This window comes from Motacilla alba, chromosome 20, assembly GCF_015832195.1.
Source record: "Motacilla alba alba isolate MOTALB_02 chromosome 20, Motacilla_alba_V1.0_pri, whole genome shotgun sequence".
Lineage (NCBI taxonomy): Eukaryota > Metazoa > Chordata > Aves > Passeriformes > Motacillidae > Motacilla > Motacilla alba.
The window spans coordinates 3,537,475-3,562,668 of record NC_052035.1 but is presented as its reverse complement, the minus strand read 5'-3'; the positions used below and the strand labels follow the sequence as shown (position 1 = coordinate 3,562,668).

Sequence of the window (25,194 nt, the reverse complement as noted above, 5' to 3'; positions counted from 1 at the left end):
GAGCCGTTCCCAGACCATGGATCCAAGGGGAGTGCTGGAGTCCAATTCTCATAGCTCCTGAGGAACTTCAAAAATACCCCTGTCCAAGGGCCCAGGCTGCAGAGCCAAAATGACTTTTTATTAAAAAATTCCACCTTTTTTAATCAGGAACTTGGAGGTAATGATACTGCTGGCTGGTCAAGGGAAACTTCTTGCAGGACTCAGCTGTATCCTTACTGGTCTACCCACAGAGAAAGCCTGGGCTCAGAAACTGCTGATCCCAGGCTGAAAGTCCAAAAGGGAATGGGCTAAAATTGGGCATTGGACTTGTGTTGGATACTTTACCTTCATCCATGCAGTAGAGATTGAGACCCTGCACACTGATCTTCTTGTGATTTTTTTTTTTTTGTGGTTAAAAACAATGAAATTAATAATATGAGGCCACAATGTAGCTTTCCAGGACAGGGATTTTATATTACATGGCTGAGGAAGCTTTGTTGCATGGGCTACAGCATGGTGTGAGGGTGGATGACAGATTTGGGATGTAAATCCTGCTGAGCTCATATTGGAGGTGTGTAGAGAATATCTGTGGAGTGATACTGCCCATAGGACACAGTCCACAGAGGGAGGTATCACCTGAAATACTCCCAGGTTTCACCTAGGAGTAAACCAGCTGTGTCCTCCTACATGGGGTCACAGAAGAACCTTTGCCCTGAAGCAGTGTGGGCAGGCAGCAAACTGACACCAGAGCAGGGAGCTGCAGAACAGCTGTGCCCTTCAAAACTAGGGAACATCCTAATGAAAAATACACACCAGCGCTGCTGCTTTTGTGTACAGAACTGTTTCTGGCCTCTTTGCTGATGAGAACATTGCTTGGAGTGGCAGACAATGCTCACCAGTCCACAAATTTGTGTCTCCTCCAGTCTAGAGCAGGGCAACACTCCCAGGGAGTGCACAAAACCACGGAAAACCTAAGGATACCAGAGTAGGCTGTACCTGCTCACTGACACTATGCCAACTTTAAGTTTATGCACTTTAATCTTTTGAGTGCTCCTTGGCCCTGGCCCAAACCAGCACAAAATTCCCAGGGCAGGTGGCTGCCAGGGCACGGCACTGCATTGCTCCAAGGGGTGAGTTCCCCAGTGGAGAAAAGGAATTTGCGGTTTTGGCAGCCTTCCTAAGAAATATCTTCTTGGCAGGCAATGTCATAGGAGCAGGCAATGCTGTTGGGGCAGTTGGGCTCAGTGCAGGGAATGTTAAGGATTGGGATGACAAGGTGTCTGCTGCAGGAGGTACAACCACAGGCAACTCCTGTTCTGAGACCAGACTCTTGGGATCACATTGGTGCTTAGGAGACCCCAGCTCCAGCCTCCTGCTCCAATAGGCATGGCTGCTCAGGGGCTTATCTTGTTGAATTTTGTCTGTGTCTAAGGACTGTGACCCTGCTCCTACTTTGGGCACCCGTTCCAGCATTTGACTGTCTTCTTGGTGAAAAACAGTGAAAAAAATGCTTAATTTCTCACTACCTCAGAAGATCAGTACAATGTTTTTGCAGGAGGAAGGGGCTCAGTGAACTGCCTCAGCTCGCTGTGCGCACACAGCTCGGTGGAGAAGTGGAGGGCCATGGATCTACAGGAAAGTTGTTTTCTGCATGGGGACAAGGCACAGAGTGTGGCCATACCCGCTGGCCTGCGCTGGGGCTGGTGAAGGAGGAGCTCATGGATGGTGCCCTGGGCTGCTCCCTCTGCCTGGAAAAGTGGCAGGGACTGGCACAGAGGGGACAGAGCTCTTGCTGATGAGGGACAGGTGGCTGACAGGGCAGGGCTGTTCAATGGGGACACTGCTGGCATGGGGGGACAGGGCTGATAGTGCGGGACAGGGGCCCATGGGCTGACAGGGGACACCGCTGACAGCGGGACGTGGCTGTCAGGGGGACACCAATGGCAGGGGACACTGCTGACAGGAGTCACCACAGATCATGGGGACGTGGCTGTCAGGGGGACACCACTGGCAGGGGACACTGCTGACAGGGGCCACCGCTGGTCGTGGGGACGTGGCCGGCAGGGGGACACCACTGACAGAAGGGCCATGACGGACAGTGGAACACCACTGGAGAGGGACACACAGGTGACAGGGTACACGGTGGGTAGGGTACATAGCTGCAGGGTGACTTGGCTGACAGGGGGTCACCACTGACACAGGGGACACCACTAACACAGGGGACACGGCTGACAGGCCGTCACCACTGACACGGGACAGCACTGAAACAAGGACACGGCTGACAGGGAGACAGCGCTAACAGAAAGAACAAGGCAAACGAGGGGACACCACGGACACAGGGACACTGCTGGGAGGGTGACACCACTGACACCGGGGCGCCAGAGACACGGCGACACCCGGAACAGGCTGTGGAACATGGCCGCCGCCCCGCTCCGCCGTGAGGGCGGGCCGTGCCCGCCGTGCCCGCCCCCGGCTCGGCGCGGCGGCGGAGCGGGGCTGGGCGGCCCCCGCCCGCGCACAGCCCCGGTGCCTCGCCATGGTGCAGCCGGGGGAGCAGGCCCGGCTCTACCGGCCGCGGCCCGAGCTGCTGCCCGCGGCCCACGTCCCCTCGCTGCCCCACTACCAGCGCCTGTACCAGCGCTCCGTGGAGGAGCCGCACGGTGAGCGGGGCCGGCGCGGCGGGGCGGCGGCTCCCCGGGCCCTCCGGGGGCTGCCCGCGGGGCTGTGGGGAGCGCCGGGAGCCCTCCGCGAACCCCCGCGGGTGGGGTGCCCGGGGGTGCTCCTCGTGTCCCCACAGATGTTACCCGCCTCATCCCCGTTCCCTCATCCCTGTTTCCCGCTCACGGGCTCCGATGCCCGTTGCCTTTGCAGAATTTTGGGGGGGACATCGCTAAAGAGTTCTACTGGAAGCGTCAGCACACGGGACCCTTCCTGAAGTACAACTTCGATGTGACCAAGGGGAAGATCTTCATCGAGTGGATGAAAGGAGCGACCACCAACATCTGCTACAACCTCCTGGACAGAAATGTCAACGAGAAGAAGCTTGGGGACAAAGTTGCTTTTTACTGGTAAGTTTCTGTTTTTATTGTGGAGGAGAGGATGTGTAAATAGCACCCTAAAGTCTACAAACAGTGTCAGTTTCTACTGAGGTGAATGAAGACTTAAAACCCGAGAGGGGCTAATCCTTAGACGGGTTCAGCACGTGTTTGCTTGCCGTGTCCTTGGGAAGAGCTGTGCCGGGAAGCTTCTCTGCCCTTCCCAGGGAGCTTCTCTGCCCTTCCCGGGATGCAGTGAAGTGCCCGGCATGGCAATGGGGAGCGCCTGACTCCCAGCTCTGCCTCTGCAGCTGTACCTGCTGAGAGCTCCGAGCGGTCAGACTGGAGTGAGGCAGGTGCCACAACTGCCTCGTGAAGGAGGTAGATGTGGATAGAGGCATGGGATGAGCAACAGCCAACATCCAACAGCTAAAAGCTAATATACCCCATTATCTCCCGTGTTTATGTTTTGTGGGCTGGCGAGTTTCCACTCCTCTGGCAGAAAGGTTCTCCTAATACCTGAGTTTATATGTGGATGCCTTGCACTTGAATGTGAGGTGCTTTCAGACGAACCGGCTTCTCTGCCTTTGGGGAGAAAAGTTACTTCCAGCCTTATCTGAAGTATGTTTCTGGTTTTTTGTTTGTTTTTACCAGAGTACTTACTAGTGTTAAAATCCATGTAAAACTTAATTTTCATATATTGATGCAAAGTAGGTTTCACTCGTGTTGTCCAAGCTCCAGAAGTAACGCACTCCTGCTGAGCTAGCTGACAGCACAGCTGTGTCCTCAGACAGAGCTATGCCTGGCTCTCCTGTGCGTTTTGCTGTTTCCCTTGAGCTTGTGTTCATGTAACCTGGCTGTGACTGTATGTGACAGAGCAGAAGCACATTAGATGTACCCCTTGGTAGGCATGCAGTAACTCATTGGGATATGGTAAGTCCCTTGAGCAGAGCAGAGCAGATGGAGAAATCTTACTGTCATTGCAATAAAAATATCAGATAGTCTAAGTGATTTATTGTGCAGCTGAAGGTCCCCCTGAGTCACCTGGTGTAAAGTTGACTGGGGACCCACCCCGCTGCTGAAAGGAACATGGTTATGCCAGTGTGGCTCTGGCCGTGGCTGTAAAATTGGCTTCATAGAGTTTCTGCAGTTTCTGTCCATAGCCCTTTTGTTTCAGTGAAAGACTTACACACACTGCCTAGTAGATAATCATATTGATAAGGCACAGGTGAAATGCTGGAAAGTTTTTACTTCCCTGCTAGTTAAATAGATTCTATAGGTGACTGATGTAAAATGACTGCAGCTTCTGAATGAAAACTCCTTTGTGAACTGCTGCAGGTAAAGGTATAAAGCAAACAAAGCTATTTGGCAGCCAGTGCTGGCCCTGTGCTGGGTTTTGTTGAGGGACTTGGTTCTTTGTGCACATGAATCTTTGTGTGGCAGTGAGGCAGCTGCTCTCAGTTTTAATTTGGGCTTGGTGAACGTTTTTCTTGTTGGTTATTCTGGCAGCCTTTGTGGGGGTATTTGTGATGCTGAGAAAAGCTTGGGGTGGATATGAAAATGGTGGGTGGCTGTCAGTCGTGGTTTTCACAGTGCTAAAAAATAAAAGTCTCTCTTCCTCCTAAGCAGAGAGTTTCCCCTGACTGTTTTGGGACAAACTCTCCTGGCGTGGCTCTGTCACAGGTGACCAGGCACTGTAGTGTGGAGCTGTCAGCTAGGAATGCCAGTGGGAGCGATGGAAGAGGCACACTGTGACAAACCTGTGGCACTGAGGACTTGGGAAAGCGGGGCTGAGGGTTGCAACTCATAAAATTACTCCTCTCTAGGCACGTGGTTTTCTTCAAAACAGCAACAATTAATTTCTCTCATCTCGTCCTCTCACATTTTGTGTTGTAACACTGCAATGAGCCTGACTCCCTAAAACACTTGACACTTGTCACAGTGTATGAAAGGTCAAAAAGGAAATTAAAGCCTCTGAAAGGTGAGGAGTTTTTTTTTTTTTTTATTTTCAAACACCTGTGCCACTAGATTGCATCTGAGAAAGTCTGTAGCCTGCTAGATGGCAAAGGTGCTGAACTTACACCAAGGTTTGGTTGACTGCCCAGCTCTGAGAGCTCCAAAAAGACACAGGTCTGTGGTCTTTGCTTTCAGAGAGGAGGAGATGAGGGAAAAGTTGAATTATGTTTGGAGGCACTACTGAGTGTCTCTGAGAGGCGACACGTCCTTACAAAACTCAGAGCTGCTGGCTGTGGCTGTCTCCAGTCCTGCTTGGATGGGAAGGAGTGAGCAGCTCATCTGGGTTTGTTAGGGCCAAGCTGCACTAAAGGTTCCTGCGCCACCAGCAGTCCAGGACTGCCCAAATTGGCTCCACTCAGAGGGTCTAATCCCAAGCCACATGGAATTGCGTTTTCAGCACAAAGAGCAGTACAGGGGATTGCCTAATGCTGCAGAACTTGTACATAGGTGGTGTTTGCTGTCAATGGTGTCATCCTCACGGTGCTGTTAGGACTGGGTAGTTCCAAATGGCCAAATGAGGTGGTAGAAAACATGGATTTTTCCCTGTGGCCTGCTTTACTAGGATATCTCGGGCTGCTTGTGAATGTTACAAATATTTCTGGTTTCTCTGCTTCTGATTCCTCTTTCTCTGCTTAGTATTGCTGATGTGGCCTAAAAAGGGGAACAGAAGCTCCAGGAAATGCTTCTGATAAAGTGCTGCTCTCAAAAGTGAAATCTCTTTCATAATGGTGTGTAAAGGCTGAGGTCAGTAGCAGTGGTTGCTGTGCAGGTCACTTGTGGTCACCTGTGGTGACTCTTGTGGACCAGCTACTGGGACATTAAGGGGACTTGCAGCAGTCCTGGGAGCTTTGTGAGGGGTGGTTGATTAGGGCAGGAGCACAATATTCCTTTACCCTGCTGTAGACATGCCTAAGTCACTTGGAGAGCCCTCAGTTCTGTGCTGAAGTGTCTGTTAATAATCTCATATAAACTTCAGCCTGTGGAGGTAAAAATATAACCATGAGGGAATTAAAAAAACCCCACCTCCTATTGCAAAACTCTCTAATTAGACCCTGGGGTGTGAAAGTATTTGGATGAGGCCTGTTTTTATGTGTAACCTGTGCCTCTGTTTCTCAAACCAGTTATCCCAGCTGCAGTGCTGGTAGTGCCTGGTGGGACAGGGGCAGGAGGTAGAGCTTTGTTTTTAGAGTCCCTCTAGCCAAGGAGATGGGGCTTGGCCAGTGCTCCTGCCTTCTGCCATCTCTGGGAGAATGTATTCATCTTCTGCTTTTTTATGTTGACACATGACATTACACATTGAGAAAGGAGCAATAAAGATAATAAAAGCAATAAAAGGCTGCCAGAGCTTATTGGAACTTTGTTTAACAAAATAAAAAGTGCCTATGGTTCCTCTTCTGGGCCTACAGAAAACAGGACATGCAAATATTAAATTATGTGGTGTGGTTTGTTTGGTTTGGGTTTCTTTGTATGATTTGACTTTAAAATGTAATCATGGATTTAGGGCCTTGTGGCCTTGAGGTTTCTTCCAATAAAACTTTCTATAAGAAAAAACCAAACAACTATGAGAGCATGTTTGAAAAAATAAATAAAAGATACAAACCAGCCTCACACATCTGTCATATGCACAGATGCTGTGGCAGAGGATGCTGGCTGTTAACATCCAGCCTTTCAAGGGCTTCTACATGATGCAGTTGGCTCTGCTGCTCCCACTGGCTCCAGGATTTTGGATCATCCTGTGTCAAACTGACCATTCAATTCTTTGGTAACTTCCTGGATGACTTGTTATCCTTCCAGTACTGCAGCCTCTTTCAGTGCTCTTGTGGTGATGAGAGCATGTCCCTAAATCACAATTTGGTTACAGAACAAAATTCACCCCTGGGAAAGTTCCTTTTGCTGATTCCCATTTGCAGTGTGTGCATGGTTTGGTTCATGCCCACAGCACTAGCCAGGCTCAGCACAGCTCCTTTCCTCATGGGGATTCTCCATGGGAAAAGGGGTGGCCCCCCTCAGTCCTTTCTGAGGTGCCTCTCCAGCAATCTGTGTCATCTCCCTGTTGTGTATGGGGAGAGATAGATTGTTGGTTTTGTCAGATATTAATTATTTGAGAAGCATTGCTGAACAGCACAATGCTCTGCTTCTGGAAATCAGGCACATTATGTGCACCTAAAATAGGTAATAAATTGCATTGAATGTGTTAGTATTTTATGAAGCTGTAAATCTTGCACCTTCTTCCAGAGCAATGATATTTGTAGATTCCATCACAGAAAGTGTAGCTCTTTTCTGGTGGGCTTTGAAATCTGCCAGTGTGGGAGAGGGTGACAAAACTGGGAGTTTCAGACAGCATTTCTCATCCCTCCAAAAGGGAATATCCCTGTGACTGAGCTACGTGGGTAGTGCAGGAGTGGGGGGAGCATCAATAGAAACATGGGATGTTAAAGCAGGGAGTAGTGTAGTACTTCAGGCATGTCCAAGTCATGTGCTTTCCTGGCTCCTTGGAAACTTTTCCTCTCCCAGGTCTGTGGTCAGTGCTGTGTGTTAGTGCAAGCAGCCACTGTGTTTGGACACTCATATGAAGTACAGGCTGGGACAGGAGGAACTCAGCTTCTCCCCAGGTGTAGCTCCCTGACTTTTCTCCATGGGTGGATGGAGTCTCTAACTTTGGCTGTGGGCTGTTTGGAGCAAGGTCATGATGGGTTTGATTTCATGTAACTGCTCTGAATTCCCTGCTGTAGGGTGCAGATGAGATACAAAGATGATTCTGCTCCAGGGCAGCATGGTGATGCCTGCGTAAGGGTTTGAGGTTGTCAGTTTGGCCTGAGGGGCAGCAAAACACAGGGATCATGGCCTTGTTACCAAGGGCTCTGTGTGTGTGTGTACTGAGACCCATTTTCCCCTGTCACATCTTGAGGTTCTTCTGTCCCAGGTGTTTCTGTTGTACTCATGTGCTGCAGCCTCCATTCTCTTCATTACTAGTGAAATCTCCAAGGTAGTTCCCAGGTGAGTGGTTGTGCCAAAGGGATGAAATGAGTATCTGAGAACAGCAAACTGTCTCCTTCAGGCACGTGTGGGGTGTGCTTTCCTGGATGCTGTGAGTCAGCAGATTGAGCACTGTGGTGCTCAGGCACTTGGCATGCTCAGAGTCACTGGAAGTTGTTTTTCCATTGCAAGGACTGACTTGAAAGCAGAACTTGACTCATCCCTGTCAGGTACACTTGCTGGTTTGCAGGGAGATGCTGGGAAGGGTGATAAGTTTGATGTTTTGGAGGTCTCAAGCCCCATTCCTGCTCTGCAGAGCCTCTTCCATCCCAGGATGCCAGGCAGGGCAGGAGCAGGGAGCTGGCAAGCGCTCTCAGCCTCGTGCTGTTCTGCTCTGCAGTGCAAGGAAGGAAAGGGACAGATATTAAAGGTTGGTGACCACTTGATTATCCAGTGCCTGTGGTCTCCTGTGGTTTTGCCCATTCAGAAACACTCCTGGATGTGTGCCTCCATGGGAGGGCATTCCACATTATTGAAGATTTTCTCTGGAAGTAGTTTTTACTGAGCTCAAATAACACATAATCCTGCTCCTGGAGACAGAGTGGGATTTTTCTTCTCTGTTAAATCAAATCTGTTAGGAGAGAAGGCACTCAGGTACCACTTAGGTGGTTGCTCCATAGCAAAGCAGTGAGGACAGGGCTTGTTTAACCTCTCCTGCCTGGGAGAGTAACTCAGCTGCCTTGAATCAGGGGAGCAGCTTTCATTTGAGTTCTGTTGGATCTGTTTCTTTCCAGCCTTTTGCTCAGAAACCTTTGGTAGCTGCTACTGGCAGGGATACAGCATCCATCCATATAAATACAAGGGATTATCCAGGAAGTATTGGACCAGATAAACAAGTGGGATGTCCGTAAGTGCCCAGGATTAGATGGCATGTGCCCCAGATAGGGGCAGGAACTTCAATGTGGAATTGCAGAGCTGCTGGCCAGGGTATACTGGTGGTATTTACAAAAGGCTGCAGTGCCAAGGGCTGGGAGGTTGCCAGTCCCCCTTTGCCCAGAGAGGGCAATGGAGAGGGTCCTGGGAACCAGTCAGTATGACTTGTATCCCTGGGGGTGCAGTGGAACAGGGTCATTGGGAGAGGTGGTGGAGCTGCTGGCAGACTGCTGGAGCACGAGGGGGGTGGCACTGAACGTGCAGAGATGGCTCTTTTCAGATCACCTTCAGGAATTTTCCCACAAAATGTTAAGAAAGGCATTCAGCTATCCCTGGAAGAACAGTGTTTCTATGGAACTGGTTTAGCCTTGCCCTTTGCTTCCTTCCTTTCAGTGGACACTCTTCAGAGTCAGCAGCAGGACTGCCAAGGACAGTGTTGAAACAGAATTGCTGGTGGTGGTCAGGCTGATGTGCTCCAGAAACAGCATCTCCTGCTGTTCTTGCACCTGGAGGCCAATCATAAACCATGGTTCTGACCCCACATGGTGCTTTAGTTTAGTCTGAGAGGCTCTTGGCTGAGCTGCTGTGAGCACAAGTGCAATGCTGCTGTGTAAATGACACCAGTGACAGTTTTTATGTTCTTATTTAGTACTTTTTCCTCATCCTCCTCATTGCTCTGACAGCTCTCTAGATTCAGCATGAAGGATTTAATAACTCGTGCTGAATCTAGAGCCCAACCTGGAAATGTTGGTTTGTACCCTGTGTAATGCTGCCTTTCTGCATGGTTCTGGGGGTGCGGTTGTTACAATAACTACCTAGGGCAGTATGAGGGGTGGGTGTGCACAGACAATGGCACCTGGATTTCCTCATGTCTGTGAAACTTTTGTCTTGTTCTCCTGGCAGGTAGTACAGGCAGCTGGATATATTTTAAGAATACTTGGTTGCTTTAGGGAGGGGCACTGTGGTTGTGCAGTGATGGCATGTTGCAAATATTGGCCGGAGATTTGAAACTTGCAGTGGATAAATGGAGTTCATGGACAGAGAGGACGGTGAACTTCTGTATGGATTCAGGACACGGAAGATCAGAGCCTTCAGTTTGCTCATTGGACTAGAAAACCTGATTATTTTAGCTGTGTGAATGGCTTGTGTGTTCTCCCTTGGCACCCTGAATGGAGCAGCAGTGGACAAGGACTCCGGCTACACGTGGGTGAGAGTTGCTCCAAGTAAGGGACAAAATGCTCAGGCTTTGCCAAAAGAGGTGTGAGTGGGTGCTCGTTCAAAGCATGGCATTTTTTGGTGGGTTGCTGCACTTGCTGGGCCTGGGGGACTCTGTGCCCAGAGCTCCTGGGCTGAAGTGTCGATGGGCAGTGCTTTCACAAGAGCTCTCACCTCCCCCTTTTGGAGCAGGGTTTCAGTTCTCTGTTTGCATTTCTGCACATCACTTGGAAATGTCGAAATGAGGTGTGGTAGGAAATTGTGAGCCCTGGCAGTCTGCCATTAATACATTTTCAGAGATGTCACCTCCCTTCTTCAGGGGAATCCCTCAAGGAAGTTGAGGGCCTTCCTGTTTGCTTTGGCACTCCTGCCTACCTGATAGTGCCCAGAGAAACTGTGGCTGTCCCATTCTGGGGTCAAGGCCAGGTTGAGCAGGACTTGTAGCAGCCTGGTCTAGTGGAAGGTGTCCATACCTATGGAACCAGATTGTCTTTAAGGTCTCTTCCAACTGAGACCATTCATTTTATGATTCATTCGGTGATAGTGAAGCATATTCTCCATTCCTGTTGCCACTGACCATTTTCTAAGAGATATTCTCTAAACGACATTCCAGCAGGTGACACCTGGCCTCCACCTCTGGAGGTTTATGATGCATAAAATTCAAATGTCCACCAAAAATCTGATTAAAAGCCTAATTTCCTACCATGCCCTTCATGGATATTGTTTGAACCTCCATTGAAATTGCCTTGCCTGGTTTTCTGTGTTTCTAGAAGCTCTTCAAAGTTTGGCAGACTGTTCCCACCAGGGGTGCATCTGTTTCCCAAAATGGGGCATTTCCCAGCGGCAGGCAGCTTGTTGATTATTTTACTTACAGAAGCTTCATCCAGGGGCTGTTCAACAGCCCAACTGTAAATTGTTTAAACAAGCAATCAGCTGTTTTGTACTGAATATAAGCCCTACTCCCACTGGACTGGTAAAAATAGTCCATGCTCCTTTGAAACCCCAACTGATGGTAAGCATCTAAAATGTCTCCTCTCATGTCAAACTCGCACATCCTTCTGCAGCATTCAGGGTTTTGGCTGATAGGGTTGCAAGTGCTGGCTGAGGGCAGCCAAACTCTGACGTGCTGGGTCAGTCTTGCACATGACCTCTGTTGCAACGCTATATGATTATTTTGTTTTTAAGAAAGTAATTAAAATTTGCTTGAAAAAGCCTCTCCCCTAAATAAAATAGGCAAAAAGCTGTTGTTTTTCTCTTTTTCTTCAGTGGTTGTTTTCTTGTGTTTTAAAGTATTTCAGAAAGTAAGAGTTAAGGCTTTTCCTCTTGACTTGGTGGTTACTCAGTATCAAGAAAGTAGGAAAATCATGAAGCCACAGAGAGCAAATTCTCCTCACTGAGCCCATCAGCGCAGAGTGGCTGCTGACACCGTCACCAGGGTATTTACATGTGGTCTGTATGATTTGTAAAATTACTTATCTTGTCAAATGAGTCAGAGTGAGAGTACATTTCCCTTCAAGAGGGATTTCCTGGCTGCTGTTGATCCTGTCTTCCCCAAAACTGTTCCCCTGGGATGTTCTGGCTCTCAGGTGTGGGCACAGAGTGTACAAATCCCATGGCACCGAGTTCACTTGCCCATGTCAGCTGGTGAACCAGCAGCACTGGGAGGTGTTAATTTAGAGATGTCTGAGCATCCCACTGCCTAAAGAAAGGGACTTGAAGTAGATTTTAGGGCATAGCCTGGGGTGAGTGGGCTAACTGGAGGGAATTTTGGCAGGTTGATAAACAAAGAGTGGTTTTGGAGCAGTGTCCACCTCCAGCTGGGCTCTGTGGTGTAAGATCACTCAGGGTATGGCAGAGTGAACAGTGGTTGGGCTGCACAAGATAAATATTATTTCTTTAGATGCATCTGGTATTTGTTCAGCTTCTGAAAGGCTGTAGATACAAAGAGCAGCTGGGAGTGTATTTAATGAGAAGGAAGGACAGAAAGATGGATGTGGTTTTCCTATGGGACAGTAACAACTATGCAGGGTGTTAGGTGTTTGCTTTGTAGGCTGCGTGTCCATATAGCTGTTTTTAAAGGTGAGTGAAGGATTGATTCCTTGATCAAAGAGCAAATGCTGACCCAGTATCCCTGTGGAAATAAGCTCCATTTTAGCTGTTCTGTGAAATACATAATGCCTGTTTTGGAGTCAGTTGGGCTGAAGGGATGGGCTTGGGGCTGAGCACAGAGCATTGTTCCCTGCAGAGCACAGGGCTCCTGCTTTGACACAGCTGGTTTGGGTTTCTTAACAGCAATAGGAGCCCATTCATGCTAGATACATGATCAACTTTAAGTTGGGATGGTTTGGATCAGAAATGGATTTGAGAGCAGAGCTTTGTTAGGCCCTACCTAAGTGTATGGGGGACACCGAAGGGATAAACTGATGGATGATTTTAACGCAGTTGTCAGAGTCAACTGTGTGGATTTAGGAAGTGATGCTATTAAACTGATAAGATTCTTCTTTTCTCCGGGCCTTCTGTTCCCAGGTTTTCTCAACGATGTTCTCTCAGTGCTGCCAAATATTTCTGAACACACTGGGAAAACCTTTTCACCAGCCCCTCCCAAGCTGAGCTCTGTCATTACGCAACTTCTTCTTTCTTGATCCCTGTTGTGATGCAAGAGGATTTAAGCGTGGTGATGGTGGGGTTGAGCTTTCTGGTAAACCTGCTGCTCAAGAAACCTCAGGCTTCCCAGAACTCCTTTGGGAATTCTGCGTTGATGGGAGATGGTGACGTTAAGCATGGGCAGGGCTGGGCAGTCTGCCCCGTTATTATGAAATGTTCTCATGGAGGTTTTTTGCAGACCTGCTGCAGACCCATCTGTTTGTGCAGTTAAGAGCATTTCCATATTGAACAATCCATGCAAATACCAGAATTTTTTTGTGATGAAAGGGTATCTTTTTCTGATTATCTTGCACAGCTGCTCTCCCCAAACTTCATGTTTCAATGTAATCTATTTTCTCAAAATCAAATTTAAAAGTCTGTCTTTACTCAAGTGCCATTCCTCTCTCAAATGGCATAAGCAAGGCTGCAGTGTAGGGAGAAAGCCTATTTTTTTCAGTTTTGGCTGCTGTTGTTCCTGAGAAACCAAGATATGTCCAGGCAGACCCTTTTCAGGCTGCAGTTTTTGGGGCTGTCCTAAGAACAGCCGAGGCAGGAGGTGTGTGAGCAGCTGCCACCACGGTGGCCGAGCACGCCGGGGACTCTCGCTGCCCATGCGGCTCACACGTGAGCACATTCCCCACATGGCAGGAGCCTGGCTGGCCCAGCTCTGCCTGGCATTTTTGCTGCTCTAATTCTGGATGTGGAACAGATCAGGGAGCCCAAGAGCCCTCCTGGCCGCCCCTGGTGACCTTGCACGTGAAGAGCTGTCACCACAGCAGGAAAATTCCTTCCTTGGCCTTGTACCCTACTCTGGGGATAGGCTGCTGGTGAAGCAGGAGCTGGAGATCTCTCATGCTGCATTTGGTTCCATGTTTAGAAGGGATTTTGGGCTCTGGGCATGTCTTAGTTTAGATGGCAACAGAGATGTTCTAGGGCAGACATTCCCACAGTCCCCATCTCTGCTCTGCTGGAGTCACAGAATCACGCAATTAACTACATTGAAAAAGACCTTTGAGATCATTGAGTCTCTCTGTGGTTCCCCACTGTGCAAATTGGTTCTGAGACATGGCATCATCTGATAAAGGCTTCTTTCCCTCTTACAACACCTTTTTCAAACTGGGAATCAATGTTTCCTTAAGGGTGCTTTCCAGTTGGTAAAATGCAGAACCTATATTAAGAAAAATTGCTCTGTGGGCTGCCATCACTTCTCTGCCAGTCAGAAAATGAGACCTGGTAGCTTTGAGATGGTTTATTGTGCTCTGAAAATTCACCTTTCAGGTGCCCCCCACCTGTGCTTGGTAACTTTGGATTGCTGCTTTTACTCAATCACAGAATGGTTTGGGTTGGAAGGGACCTTAAAGCTCATCTTGTTCCACCCCCCTGCCATGGGCAGGGACACCTTCCACTGTCCCAGGCTGCTCCAAGCCCAGTCCATCCTGGGCTTGGACACTGCCAGGGATCTAGGGGCAGCCCCAGCTGCTCTGGGCACCCTGTGCCAGGGCCTGCCCACCCTCACAGGGAAGAATTTCTTCCTAATATCCAATCTGAACCTATTCTCTTTCAGTTTAAAGCCATTGTCGTTTGCAAAAAGGGGGTGAGTGATGTGTTCACAGGAGCTTAAAGGAGAAACTTAAATGATCTGCAGCCCCTTTGGTCCTCAGTGGGAGTGTTTCCAGGGCTCAGAAAGGCTTTGGCTTTGTCCTTAGGTTGGTTTGGTTGGTGATTTTCTGTTTCTGACTGTGTGGATCTGCAGATGGTCTGGCAGATCTTGAAAACTTATAACACTTCCCTTGCTTGGCTTAATTTCCTCCTTTTCTCCTGTACCTCACCTTCTCTGTGGTGTTGTAGCCCTTGCAAACCACAATTATCATCCTCAATTCTTTGAAAATTGTAATTGCCACTGATGCAACCTGTGCTTCCTGCTGCTGTGTGCCAGTGCTGGGGCAGCTTTGCCCAGGGAGTTGGTAGTCATCTGTTACTCAAACAAGTAATGCAAATAACTTTTCTTTAGAAATGTGGTGAAAGAGAAGAACCAAAGTGTTGGTGATTCATTTCCAGGTCAGCTTTGCTTGGTCTGTTTGGGTCTGTTTGCTCTGGGAAGTGTGTCCCCATGGCCATTGAGTTCTTGTGCCTCCTGTGTGTTTGTCACCCTGCAGCTGAGACAGGCTCAGCTCACTTGGTTAGGTGATGGGTGGGTGAAGGAGACCATGCTTTGCAAAGTCCAGTAGTCAGCTGTGGTGCTTGGCAGAGCACAGTAACTTCTTAGCCTGCTTTGGTGCAAATATCCAGGAGAGTATCTGGGCATAGTGTCCCTCTCCCACACTGCTGCTCTGCATCCTGACTGCTCCACAGGGTCAGTGCTTGAGCTAGTGGGGCTCTGCAGGAATGCTTGCCTGCTCCTACAAACCCCATTGCCTGCTCCTCTCAGAGCACCTTCCCTACTACACTGTGTGTGTGCAGCAGTACATCACTTGCTCACCTGCATGGTGGCTCTAACAGGGAAGTTTAACTTTGATTTACTACCTGGGCATCAGGTAAAACAGCTCTGTGGGTCTGCACCTCTAAGGTCAAACTCCCAGCTGAGCAGGCAGGCTGTGAGCCCCCTGTAAGGGTGGCAGTGCCACAGAGGTGACAAGTGTTCAGCTTTCCCACCTGGTGTTTTCTTCCTCCCCTGCCCGTGTGACTTCTCCATGCAGTTGTTCCTTGCTCAGATGCTGGCAGGGTCTGTGCCATGGGGCTTTGTGTGCATCACAGTGTCTGCTCTGGAGTGGGGAGCTCCTTGTTTTAACTGCTGGCAGAAGGGAGCAGGAGGGTAAGAGCTCTGCAGAGCCTGGGCTGCCTTTCATATGTTGACAGGGATCTGTTTTGAGCAGGGCTGGGTACTGCCATCCTGCACACTGCAGTGGTGGTCCCCAATGCCCTTGGGGTGTCTGGCCCTGGCAAGGATTGGCTGCAGGCAGATACAAAACTCTCCTCTTTGCAGGAAACCTAACTTCTTTAACAAATCACAGTTTCTAGGAGAAGATCTACCTCAGAGGGCCTCCAGTTGTGCATCTGTATGTTTAGTTGAAGAATTTGCATTTACTGGGTGAGTGGCTGGTTCAGTGGAGGTCTTAGAATCAGAATGGGTTGGGTTGGAAGGGATGGGATGACCTTAGAGGTCATCTAGTTCTACTCCCTGGCAGGGGCAGGGACACCTTCCACCATCCCAGGCTGCTCCAAGCCCCGTCCAGCCTGGCCTTGGGCACTGCCAGGGATCCAGGGACAGCCCCAGCTTCTCTGGGCACCCTGTGCCAGGGCCTGCCCACCCTCACAGGGAAGAATTTCTTCCTTATGTATTCCATATGGCCAAACTTGCCTTTCTCCAGCTGAGCATTCACACAACATGCAATATGTAAAACACAGGCTTCTCAAGTGCTAAAAATCTCAAACGCATTCTTGCCATGAGCCAGATGACACTGTAAAATTTTGGATTACAGTTGCTAAATGTAGGACTTGGTTTGAAGATGAAAAGAAAGTCAGACTCACTGTGCTTCACCATGTATTTAATCTAATGATGTAGCTGGGATGTTTGGGGAGCTGAGAACTGGATTTTCCTTTCAGAAGAAGCCTTGCTGTTAGAGCACACATTGCACATGAACAATCACAGCAGCGCTGCTGCCACCTACTTTCACCAATAGATCTTTAAAAAATATGTATTTGGGGAGTGTTGGATTTGGTGGGGTTGGAACTGCAGAGGTGAGTTCTGCCGCACTGTTTTCAGAAGAGTGAGGTTTATTTTTGCAATTTTATTTATTTTTCAGTTGAATTTGGACGAGGGAGCCCATGTGAGACACTCGGGGCTGACAGCTCTTGCTTGTGTCAGAAGGGCATTGTTGGGAAGGTGCTGCTGGCAGAACTTGGATGCCATGAGTCTACAGGCTCGGTTTTGACTCAGAGAGTACTCAATAGCATGCAAGTGGGCATTCCTTTAAATGCCCTGTCTAAAATCCATCATTCACTGGGCTTTTGTGCCAGAACAGAGTCCTGAGCAGTCTGAGTGCTGCTGTAGACCACTGAGTACAGCTGTGGGCACTCCAGACTATTTTCAGAGGCATGGATATGTAAAGCAATTGCCTGCTCTTGGGAGACTGCTCGAGGCCTTGGCTGCAGATGCATTGAAAGGAGGCATCTCATCCTGTAGAAACAAGGACGTGATTTGTTTCCCATTGAACAAAAGGTCTTCTTAAAATCTGAAGCCTGAGGTTTGCCCTGCTGGTGGTAGGAGAGCTGTTTTGCAGTCACGCAAATGGATGGAAAGGACTTTGAAAACCCCCTGAAAATCCTTGCAAAGGTTTTAACTTCTCTTTGACTCTGCTCTGTGCTTTTCCTGCAGTGCCTTATGCAAGAGGCCTTAGTTCCGGCCTTCAGGACGAGCCTGGGTACATTCCTTGGCCTGAATGTCCCTCCAAAATCCTGCCAAGGAGGAGGACCTGGCGTGTTTGAGATGAGCCTCTCTTGTGCAGGGAGAGCAGGAATGCTGAGCGGTGCCTCGTGCCGGGTGGCTCAGGGCAGCTCTGTGTCCCTCATGGGCACCGTGTGCAGGGCTGCTCCCCTGAGAAGCCACAGCTTGGCTGCCCTGGCTGCCTCTCCCCTTGGCTGCTCAGCCCCCAAATAGCACACAGGGCCCTGGGCAGCCTGTGCTAGTCTTTCCTCTTAATGTGTTCCTCTCTTAGTAAAGGTTGTAATTAGATCCTTTGCTGGGCCAGAGCATGGACAAAGGGACATCCTTCCTCCCTGGCCTGTTTGTTGAGCTGGGGGCTGGCCTGTGGTGCCCAGCAGACCCCAGTGACCTCCAGGTGAGGCATTAGTGGGCTGGGATGCTCCAGCTTGCATTTGGAAGCATTATAATTGCCTTTAAGAGGTGTTCCATAGCAAGGCTCATGGCTGAGGGGAGAGCTGCACACACAGTGACCCTGTATGTCTGGACACAAGCAGGTTTGCACAGCACCAGCCTTGATGTAGGTGCACAAAGGAAAACCTGGACGGTGAGGGAAGGCTCTCAGTGTGCAGCCAGACACAGCAGAAGCAGATGCTGTTCCTGTGAGCCAGATGAGTTACAGCTGCTCAGCCCAGCTCTGGAATCAGCTCTTGCATCTTTGACCTGAAGTAACAGAGTGAAAAGGGAAACTGATTTCCTGGTTTCCCTTTCCTAGCTGAGAGTCCTGCTGTAAAGGACCTTGACTAATAGTTTCACATGTCATTTAGTTCAAAGTGGTGCTTCTGGCTGTGATGGGAAAAGGAGAGGAAAATGCTGGGATGTCAAGGCTGAGCTGCCTGCTTTGGACACTGATTCACATGCCCACACTTTGCTTTAGCTTTGTATTCTTGTGTCTCTTAGAAGGGGCCAAACTTGCATAAAACATCAAGCAGGGAATCACCCTTCCAGCAGCCAGTGGTGGGAAGATTCCCTGTCCTGTGTCAGTGCAGGTATCCATGGTCCCAGTTGCTGCAGAGCACTGTGGAAGCCAGGAACGTTACTGGATATCAAGAGGGATAAGGCAGTTGCGTAAGCAGCAGATGCACAAATGATGGTCCAGGTGGAGCCACCAGTTTTGGAACCCCTGCTCTGCATGGGGCAGGAGCAGAGCTTGTACCAGTGAGGCTCTCCCAGCTCTTGTGGTTTCTCCACCAGGGCCATGTCTGCCATTAGAGCATGTGGTCACTGTTGTGCTGGCACAGAATAGCATGATTTACAGCATTACTTGGGAAATCAGGGTGTTGCTTTATACCTTTCTACATCCCAGAAGCCTTCCTGCTGTTTGTGTTGCTGGGAGAAATGGTTGGTTTTTGCTAGAATTCCATACTTAGTTTTGGAGTGCTCTGTTTGATGTGTTGAAGAGGTCAAGTTTCTGTTTCAGAGCTGGGCAGAGCCTGGCTGCAATCCTGAGGGAGCACATGGCATGGAGGTGCTTCCTGGCCTCTCCCCAGCACCAGTGGTGCTTTTCATTTGGCTGCACACACTAAGGGGACACTTTTCCAGAAGCACTGGCAGCTGAGAGTGATGTGATACCCCTATTCATCTATGGATCACTGGAGTTTCTGTGCTGACTGCCTTGGAGAGACCTGCAAAAGTGTCTGTGTCCTTCCAGAGTGTAGGAGACTGCTGTTTCTTCCCTGTGAAGTCATGTCAAATTCTTCATGAATCTCCTGATACTTTGGGAGTGCCACCTGATTTGCATGGCTGAAGTGTTGAGTCACATTAAAATTAGCTGGTTTTTACTTCAGTAGCAAGTCATTTCCCTAGGGTTGTGACATTCCTGTCTCTTGGCTCTCCATCCCATCAGAGCCTGGGCTGCAGGAGCTTGGAGTTGGTTCACAGAGGGGCACAGGGAGAATAAGGCAGAGCAGGCATGACACTGAACAAACATACATGGGTGTATTTATATATGACCTTGGAAAACAAGACAGGCCTTGGCATCCCATCGCAGCCCATCAGATGTCAGGTATTTGGGGGCTGGCTGTTGCTGCACGCTGGGCCGTGTTTCAGTCCGAGGTATCTGCAGGCATGAGCACCCAGGAGAGAGGGAGCCATGCCATAAATCCCAGAGTGCTCCTGAGCCTGTGCACTCTTAGCTTTGCTTCTTTGTTGAGCTTTGGATTCTTCTTGCCTCTCTGAAAGTGCTGGTATTTCCATTTCACACATTCAATTGCTTTCAGTAGTGATCTACTCAGGGCTGGGCACTTCGGACTTAATTTTCCTACTATTAGAGATTTTTAGTCCAGAACTGGATTTCTGGAGTTTGGTTACTCTATGCTTGGAAGGGCAAGTGAGGACATATTTGTTGGCCAGAGCAGTTTTCAGTGTCACTCTTACCTTGTACTGCTGCACAGTAACAAAGATTATCTTGCTTTTCCAGGGAAGGGAACGAACCGGGGGATTCCACGAAGATCACCTACCGTGAGCTGCTGCACAAAGTCTGCCAGTTTGCCAACGTCCTCCGCAGCCAAGGTACACAGCTGGGGCAGCAAGGGCACTGGATATTGGGGAGGCATTTGGCCAAGGGTTTGGAGATTGGGGTCACTGCTTGTGTGGTTGCCAGTCTGTTGAGTAATTCTCATCAATTTGTTCTGCAATGCACAGATTCATTCCTGGCTCTGTCTGTGAAAACTGATCAGTGCTGGTCATATCAGCTGCACAAGGAAGAAATCAGTGCTTAGTGATGCTCTGGGGTTTTCCAACAAGCAGTGGGCTCCGGTTACTTTCCTGCTTCCTTCAGGGAGGCAGATGAGAACAGAGATTGTTAGTCATCATCTCTCAAGAGCCATACTGCATGAAAGGCAAACCCCATGGCTGTTTCAGCTCTAATTGCAGCTCAAGCTTTATTGTGTGCATATAAATGCGGAATTAAAATAATTGATTTATTTCTGTATCCTGTTCTTTTGCCATGTAATGTGTTCATTTTGACAAAGGCCATGTTCACTTTCCCTCTGTAGGGGTGAAGAAAGGAGACCGGGTTTCCATCTACCTGCCAATGATCATGGAGCTGGTCGTAGCCATGCTCGCCTGTGCCAGGATTGGAGCTCTGCACTCTGTTGTGGTAGGAACAAGCTCTTTGTGCTGCTCTTGGTGCTGAGCTCTGAGGGGAGCAGCTCTTGGTTTTGGGAGAGGAGCTGGAAAGATGAGTGCTGACCGTGAGATGGATGGAAGCTCCATTAAGATGCTGCTGTTAGCCTGCATTAACTGGGCAATGAGCTCCTTTAGCTCTCTCCATCAGTGCCTGGTGGTGAATCATTTGCCTTGGGTGAGCAGCACAGCAGCTGTGGGGTGTGGGCTGGGTTTCTGTGTGTCCTTGCTGACTGCTGTGTGCTCTCTGGCAGTTTGCAGGTTTCTCTGCAGACTCCCTTTGCGAGCGGATCCTCGACTGCGGTTGCTCTCTCCTCATCACAGCAGGTAAAACACACATCTGAGCAGCTCTCTTCCTGTTGTCTGGCTGAAAGGTCTTTATTTTGAAAGCCTGGAAGTGGCAGCCAGTGCCTCAGCTGAGACTCCCAAAGGGGGTGCAGTGCTGTAGCTGTGCCCAAATGCTGCTTCCCACTCCAAACACGTGGTGAAGCCTCCGAGCAGCCCCTCAGTTTGTCCTGTAAAGCTTGATGTCACCAGCTGCTAATAGAATGTTTCCAAACACTTCTCATCCATCTTTCTTCTGAAAATCAGCCAGATGTTTGCAAGACGTATCATGAGGGAGGCCTAATGTAAGAATTCCCACCCTTCCCGGTTTTAAGGACATTTCTGCTGCAGCTCCCAGCCTTGTAAAGCAAAGGATCAAGAGTGTGGCAGTAGTTGCATGTAAGCCCACTGCATTTTCCCAGCTGTTTTTTCCAGAAGTGCAAGAAACAGTGTTTTTATTAATTCCCATGGCATGAAAAGGACCCACTAAACTGCAGTCTGTGTTCTGGATGCATTGTATTATTTTCCACAGAACATTCCCTAGAGATTTGCCAGGTCAAACTGGGACCTCTCCCAGGGAAGGAATTCCACCATGTCTTTTGGCATGTGTTTCTCTGGGCTAAAAGGGTGCATTAGGAGAGCTTTCCCATCAGCTGTTTGTCTGCTTCCTCTCACTCCAGTGCATGAGTCTGCTCTGCCTTCCTGAAACTGCTTGTTGCTCCAGCTGTCCCAGGCTGCCTTGGCTGGGAAACCCTTGTGATGTTTCCCTCACTGTTTTGCAGATGCCTTTTATCGAGGGGACAAACTGGTCAACTTGAAGCAAATTGCAGACGAAGCCATCCGGAAATGTATAGACAAGTAAGTTTGGATTCCCTTCTGGAAAAGGGCACTGCTGCCAGAATCTGCTCCTGCACAAGTGGGAGCTGTCATAGGTGGGCAGACTCTGCAGCAGGCCTGACACAAACAGTCATCAGATGTTACAGAAAGGGAAATAATCCTGCTGAAATGACTTTGCCAAGCTTACAGGCACAGCATCTGTGTAGCTTGTGTGAGACTGAACGTGGGTTTGTGTGTTAGATCAAACATGGAAATTCAGGGCAGATAGTCTGCACGTTAGAAATTCAAACTCTTTAAGAAAACATAAGTCTTTATGTCTGTAAAAATAGGTACCTGGGAGGACAGAAGTGATCCTGAAGCTGGGAATTAACTGGTGGAGACTGTGTTGATACCCCTGAACAGGGTTGAAGGGAAATAAGATCATTCTGTCAGTGTTCTGTAGGCTGTCTTTTCCCTCATAAGGGGGCAAACACCTACACCTTTCCTTGATGTATAATCAAACTTTGGAAGCTTTTCCTCCTCTGAGAAACTCAGTCATGCCTAGGGGTTGGAGCAGCCGCTAACATCTCCTGGTAGGAGGGCTTGTTCCTGGTCACAGGCAGGCAAATTTGGGATTTGTAAGGAATCTCCGCAGCAGTGTCCTGGGAGAGAAACTTGTGGGACCCCCACTTTGTCCCAGGAATCACATCTGATAAATCCCCAGTAAGCTGTGCACAGACTGTTCCTGCTCTCTGAGCTGTTCCTGTGGCTGGTGTCATTGGGAATTCACGGCGTACCTGGAGTTTGCGTGGCAGCAAATGCTCCAGCTCAACAAAAGGAGCTCCAGGCCCCTGCCCTGCCTCCAGTGCTGCCTGTGAATCCCTGGAGGGACTGGCTCAGCCCCTGAGCAGCCCAGTGTGACAGCTCCTGCCTTTTACAGGGGATCCTCTTTGAAAAAGTGCATCGTGGTGAAGCACCTGGGCAGGGAAGAGATAGCAGTGGACGGGACCTGCAGCAAGTCTCCTCCTCTGAAAAGGCTGTGCCAGGAAGTGCAGGTGTGTTCCTGGTGGCATGAGAGGGGGGTTTTATTACCACGGGCCAGAGACCAGCAAATTGATCGGTGCAAAACCATCTCAGTGATTCCCTGAACACTCCTGTTCCTGTTTTCACCCCTCCTTGCTTACGTTGCTGTGTGAGTGGTCTGAAAAACGGTTCCTTTTCCTTACCAAGATCCTTTCCCTGCTGCTTCCTGTAACACCCTCACAAGCTGCCAGCCCACAGGACCCCTGGGTACATCTTCCAAAGCCAGTAGGGACAAGATGGCCATTTTCCTCTGCCTAGCACAAGGTTTTTCCTTCCTAACCCTTTGTCTCTTTCCCCTTGTGTGCAGAGACTGATGCTGTGCTGCACTGTAGCTGTGACAGTGGCAGCAGGAGGGGAAACCCAGGACATGTGTGCTCGTGGCATGAGCTCAGGGCAGCAGTCCTCTGCTGAGAGCAGTGCAGAGTCTGTGCAACTGCCACAGGGACTCTCTCAGCTCTCAGGCTGGGGCTCTCATTTGCAACTAGAGATGAAAGGATGTGGGCCAGAGGCATGTGATGAAATGGGGGTGGAAGGAGGAGAAGGTGTCGTGGAGCTGTGGCTGCCTGCTGAGCTCCTGAGGCTGCTGAGCAGCCCTGCTGTGCCCAGCCCTTACCTGCTCCAAAGGTTACTTTCAGCTACCCCACAACTCCAGATCTTGCCGCGTTGTCTTCTGTCTCTCTGTGTTGGGTGATTATTTGCACTGAGTTGTCCCCAGGCTGCCGCTGGCTCAGAAATAGGTTGTGTTTGGGGAGTATTTGAGCTTTAGACTCTGCTTTCAGGAGGAGTAGTCTGTGCACATCCCTGAAACAAGAAGTCCAGCAGATTCTCTACCTTTGAGTTATTGTCCCTCGTTCAGCTGTGTTCATTTTATTGGGGTGTTGCTCTTTGTTTGACAGCCTGGCCATGTTCCTTGGCCTGCTCTGTCCTTGTGAGAGCAGGGTAGATGCAATGAATGGGAAAACTGGAGCAGACCAGCCTTCCTGTATGAGTTTCCCTGGCAGGGTGATTGCAGAGCAACCTGTCCCTGTGCTGGTTCCAGTAGGTGAGGTGAGGTTTTTGTGCAGAATGTCGTGCGGGGAGGCTGGAGGGTGTCTCTTACCCTTTGGCTCTCTTATACTCCTTTATTAAGGATTCTTTCCCTCGTGGTTGCATTTTTACTGTGCCATTGGCTTGTGTGAGGCTATTGGATGGTCTATGGGCTGTGTGCTGGCTCTGTGTCTCTGTTCCCAGCCAGCCACGTGTAGGGAGTGGCCTTGGGGACCTGCCCTGGGGGCACCTGGTACCCTAGGAAGGTGATGGAAATGGGCAGGCTTTTGCTCAGAGGACATTTCCTGGCCTGGCCCTGGATCTGAGCATTTTCCAGCCTTCCAGGGTGATTTCCAGCGTCCAGGCCTGTGGGCTTCCAGCTCCCTGCCTGCAAAGCCCGATGTGGATCCTCCCCTTCCCAGATTTCACACCCTCTTTGTGGATTTTTAACAGGAAAAAAAGACTGAAAGCTCACAGAGACTCCATCCCAAGGTATTTACACACAGCACCGCCTTCCTCTTTTTGGCACCTCCCTTCTGCTTCCCGTGCAGCTCCCCACCTCCCTTAACTGCTCTGGCTGCCCAGCCACACGTGCCCTCCTAACAGTGGTGCCAGCAGCTGCATGTCAGTGACAGACCCCCCCAGCTTGGCAGAGCTGCCCACGGCCTGGGGGTGAGTGCAGTGCCACCAGTGCTTCCAGAAACAGACCCACAAGGGTGACCCCTGGAAGTGCAGAGCCATGGGATGCAGTATCAGCATCCACGCCAGGCGTTGGCTTTCTGCCTTTCAGAAGCAGCTCTCACAATGCTCTTCCCTTTGTGGGGAGGCTGGCGGGGGGCACCTGCAGCTTCCTGGCCACAGGCAGCAAGCCTGGATCTCCAGACCCAGCATGTGGACTCTGCCTCTGGACCCCCAGAGCAGGCAGGCAGGCACACAGTGCCATGGTCTGACCTCCTCCCTGGGGCACTGGAGGCTGGGTGCTAAATCAGGGATCCTTCGAGGAGGGATGCAAGAGAAAACTGCTGGATAGTCTTGGGCTTGTTTACCTGGTGCCTTGCTGGTGGAAGAGAATTGTGGAAACTGCTTGGAGCCCTGAGGGTCTGTGAAAGCTTTCCAAGTGGGCTCAGTTGTGCCAAAGTGTCAAGCAGCTGGTGACCCCCCCCCACGTGTGTGGGAGCTGTGGGATCCCAGTGCCTCCAGATGTCTCATGAATGTCTTTAGGGCTGCAGAGAGTCATCATGTGGCTGCTCTCAGTGCACCCCAGCTGAGGGAGCTGAGGCGAGCCTGGCTTTGTTAGGAGGAAATGTGCAGTGCTCTGGGTCAGGTCCTGCCCTCACAGAGATGTGAGAAGCGAAGGTCTGAGCTGGGGCTGGGCATGTTCCCTGCCCAGCATGCCCCAGGCATCTCTGAGGAAAGATGAGAAGTTCAGGGGAAGTTCAGGGGAAGTTAAGTCTTGTCCTGCCCACCCTGGAGAGGTGGGCAGGCAGAACAACCCTCAGGGTGACCTCTGGCCATCAGCCACAGGCTTGGTGGCTCTGTCAC

General features: G+C 50.0%; 1 protein-coding gene across 3 annotated transcripts in view; it reads left to right on the top strand.

Moving 5' to 3' along the window:
- Positions 1-2,449: 2,449 nt before the first annotated feature.
- ACSS2 (acyl-CoA synthetase short chain family member 2) overlaps positions 2,450-25,194 on the top strand; it is a 31,267-nt gene continuing 8,522 nt past the window's right edge. Inside the window, exons 1-8 of one of the 3 annotated variants that reach the window (XM_038158824.1) lie at positions 2,450-2,639; positions 2,851-3,047; positions 19,697-19,788; positions 20,274-20,377; positions 20,658-20,730; positions 21,510-21,585; positions 22,484-22,598; positions 24,106-24,144. In XM_038158824.1, coding sequence (XP_038014752.1) covers positions 2,959-3,047; positions 19,697-19,788; positions 20,274-20,377; positions 20,658-20,730; positions 21,510-21,585; positions 22,484-22,598; positions 24,106-24,144 — 588 coding nt within the window. In that variant the 5' untranslated portion in view covers positions 2,450-2,639; positions 2,851-2,958. Of the gene's footprint in view, positions 2,640-2,850; positions 3,048-19,346; positions 19,464-19,696; positions 19,789-20,273; positions 20,378-20,657; positions 20,731-21,509; positions 21,586-22,483; positions 22,599-24,105; positions 24,145-25,194 lie in introns of those variants that run through there. The other 2 variants (XM_038158823.1, XM_038158822.1) reach the window with 2 other exon arrangements.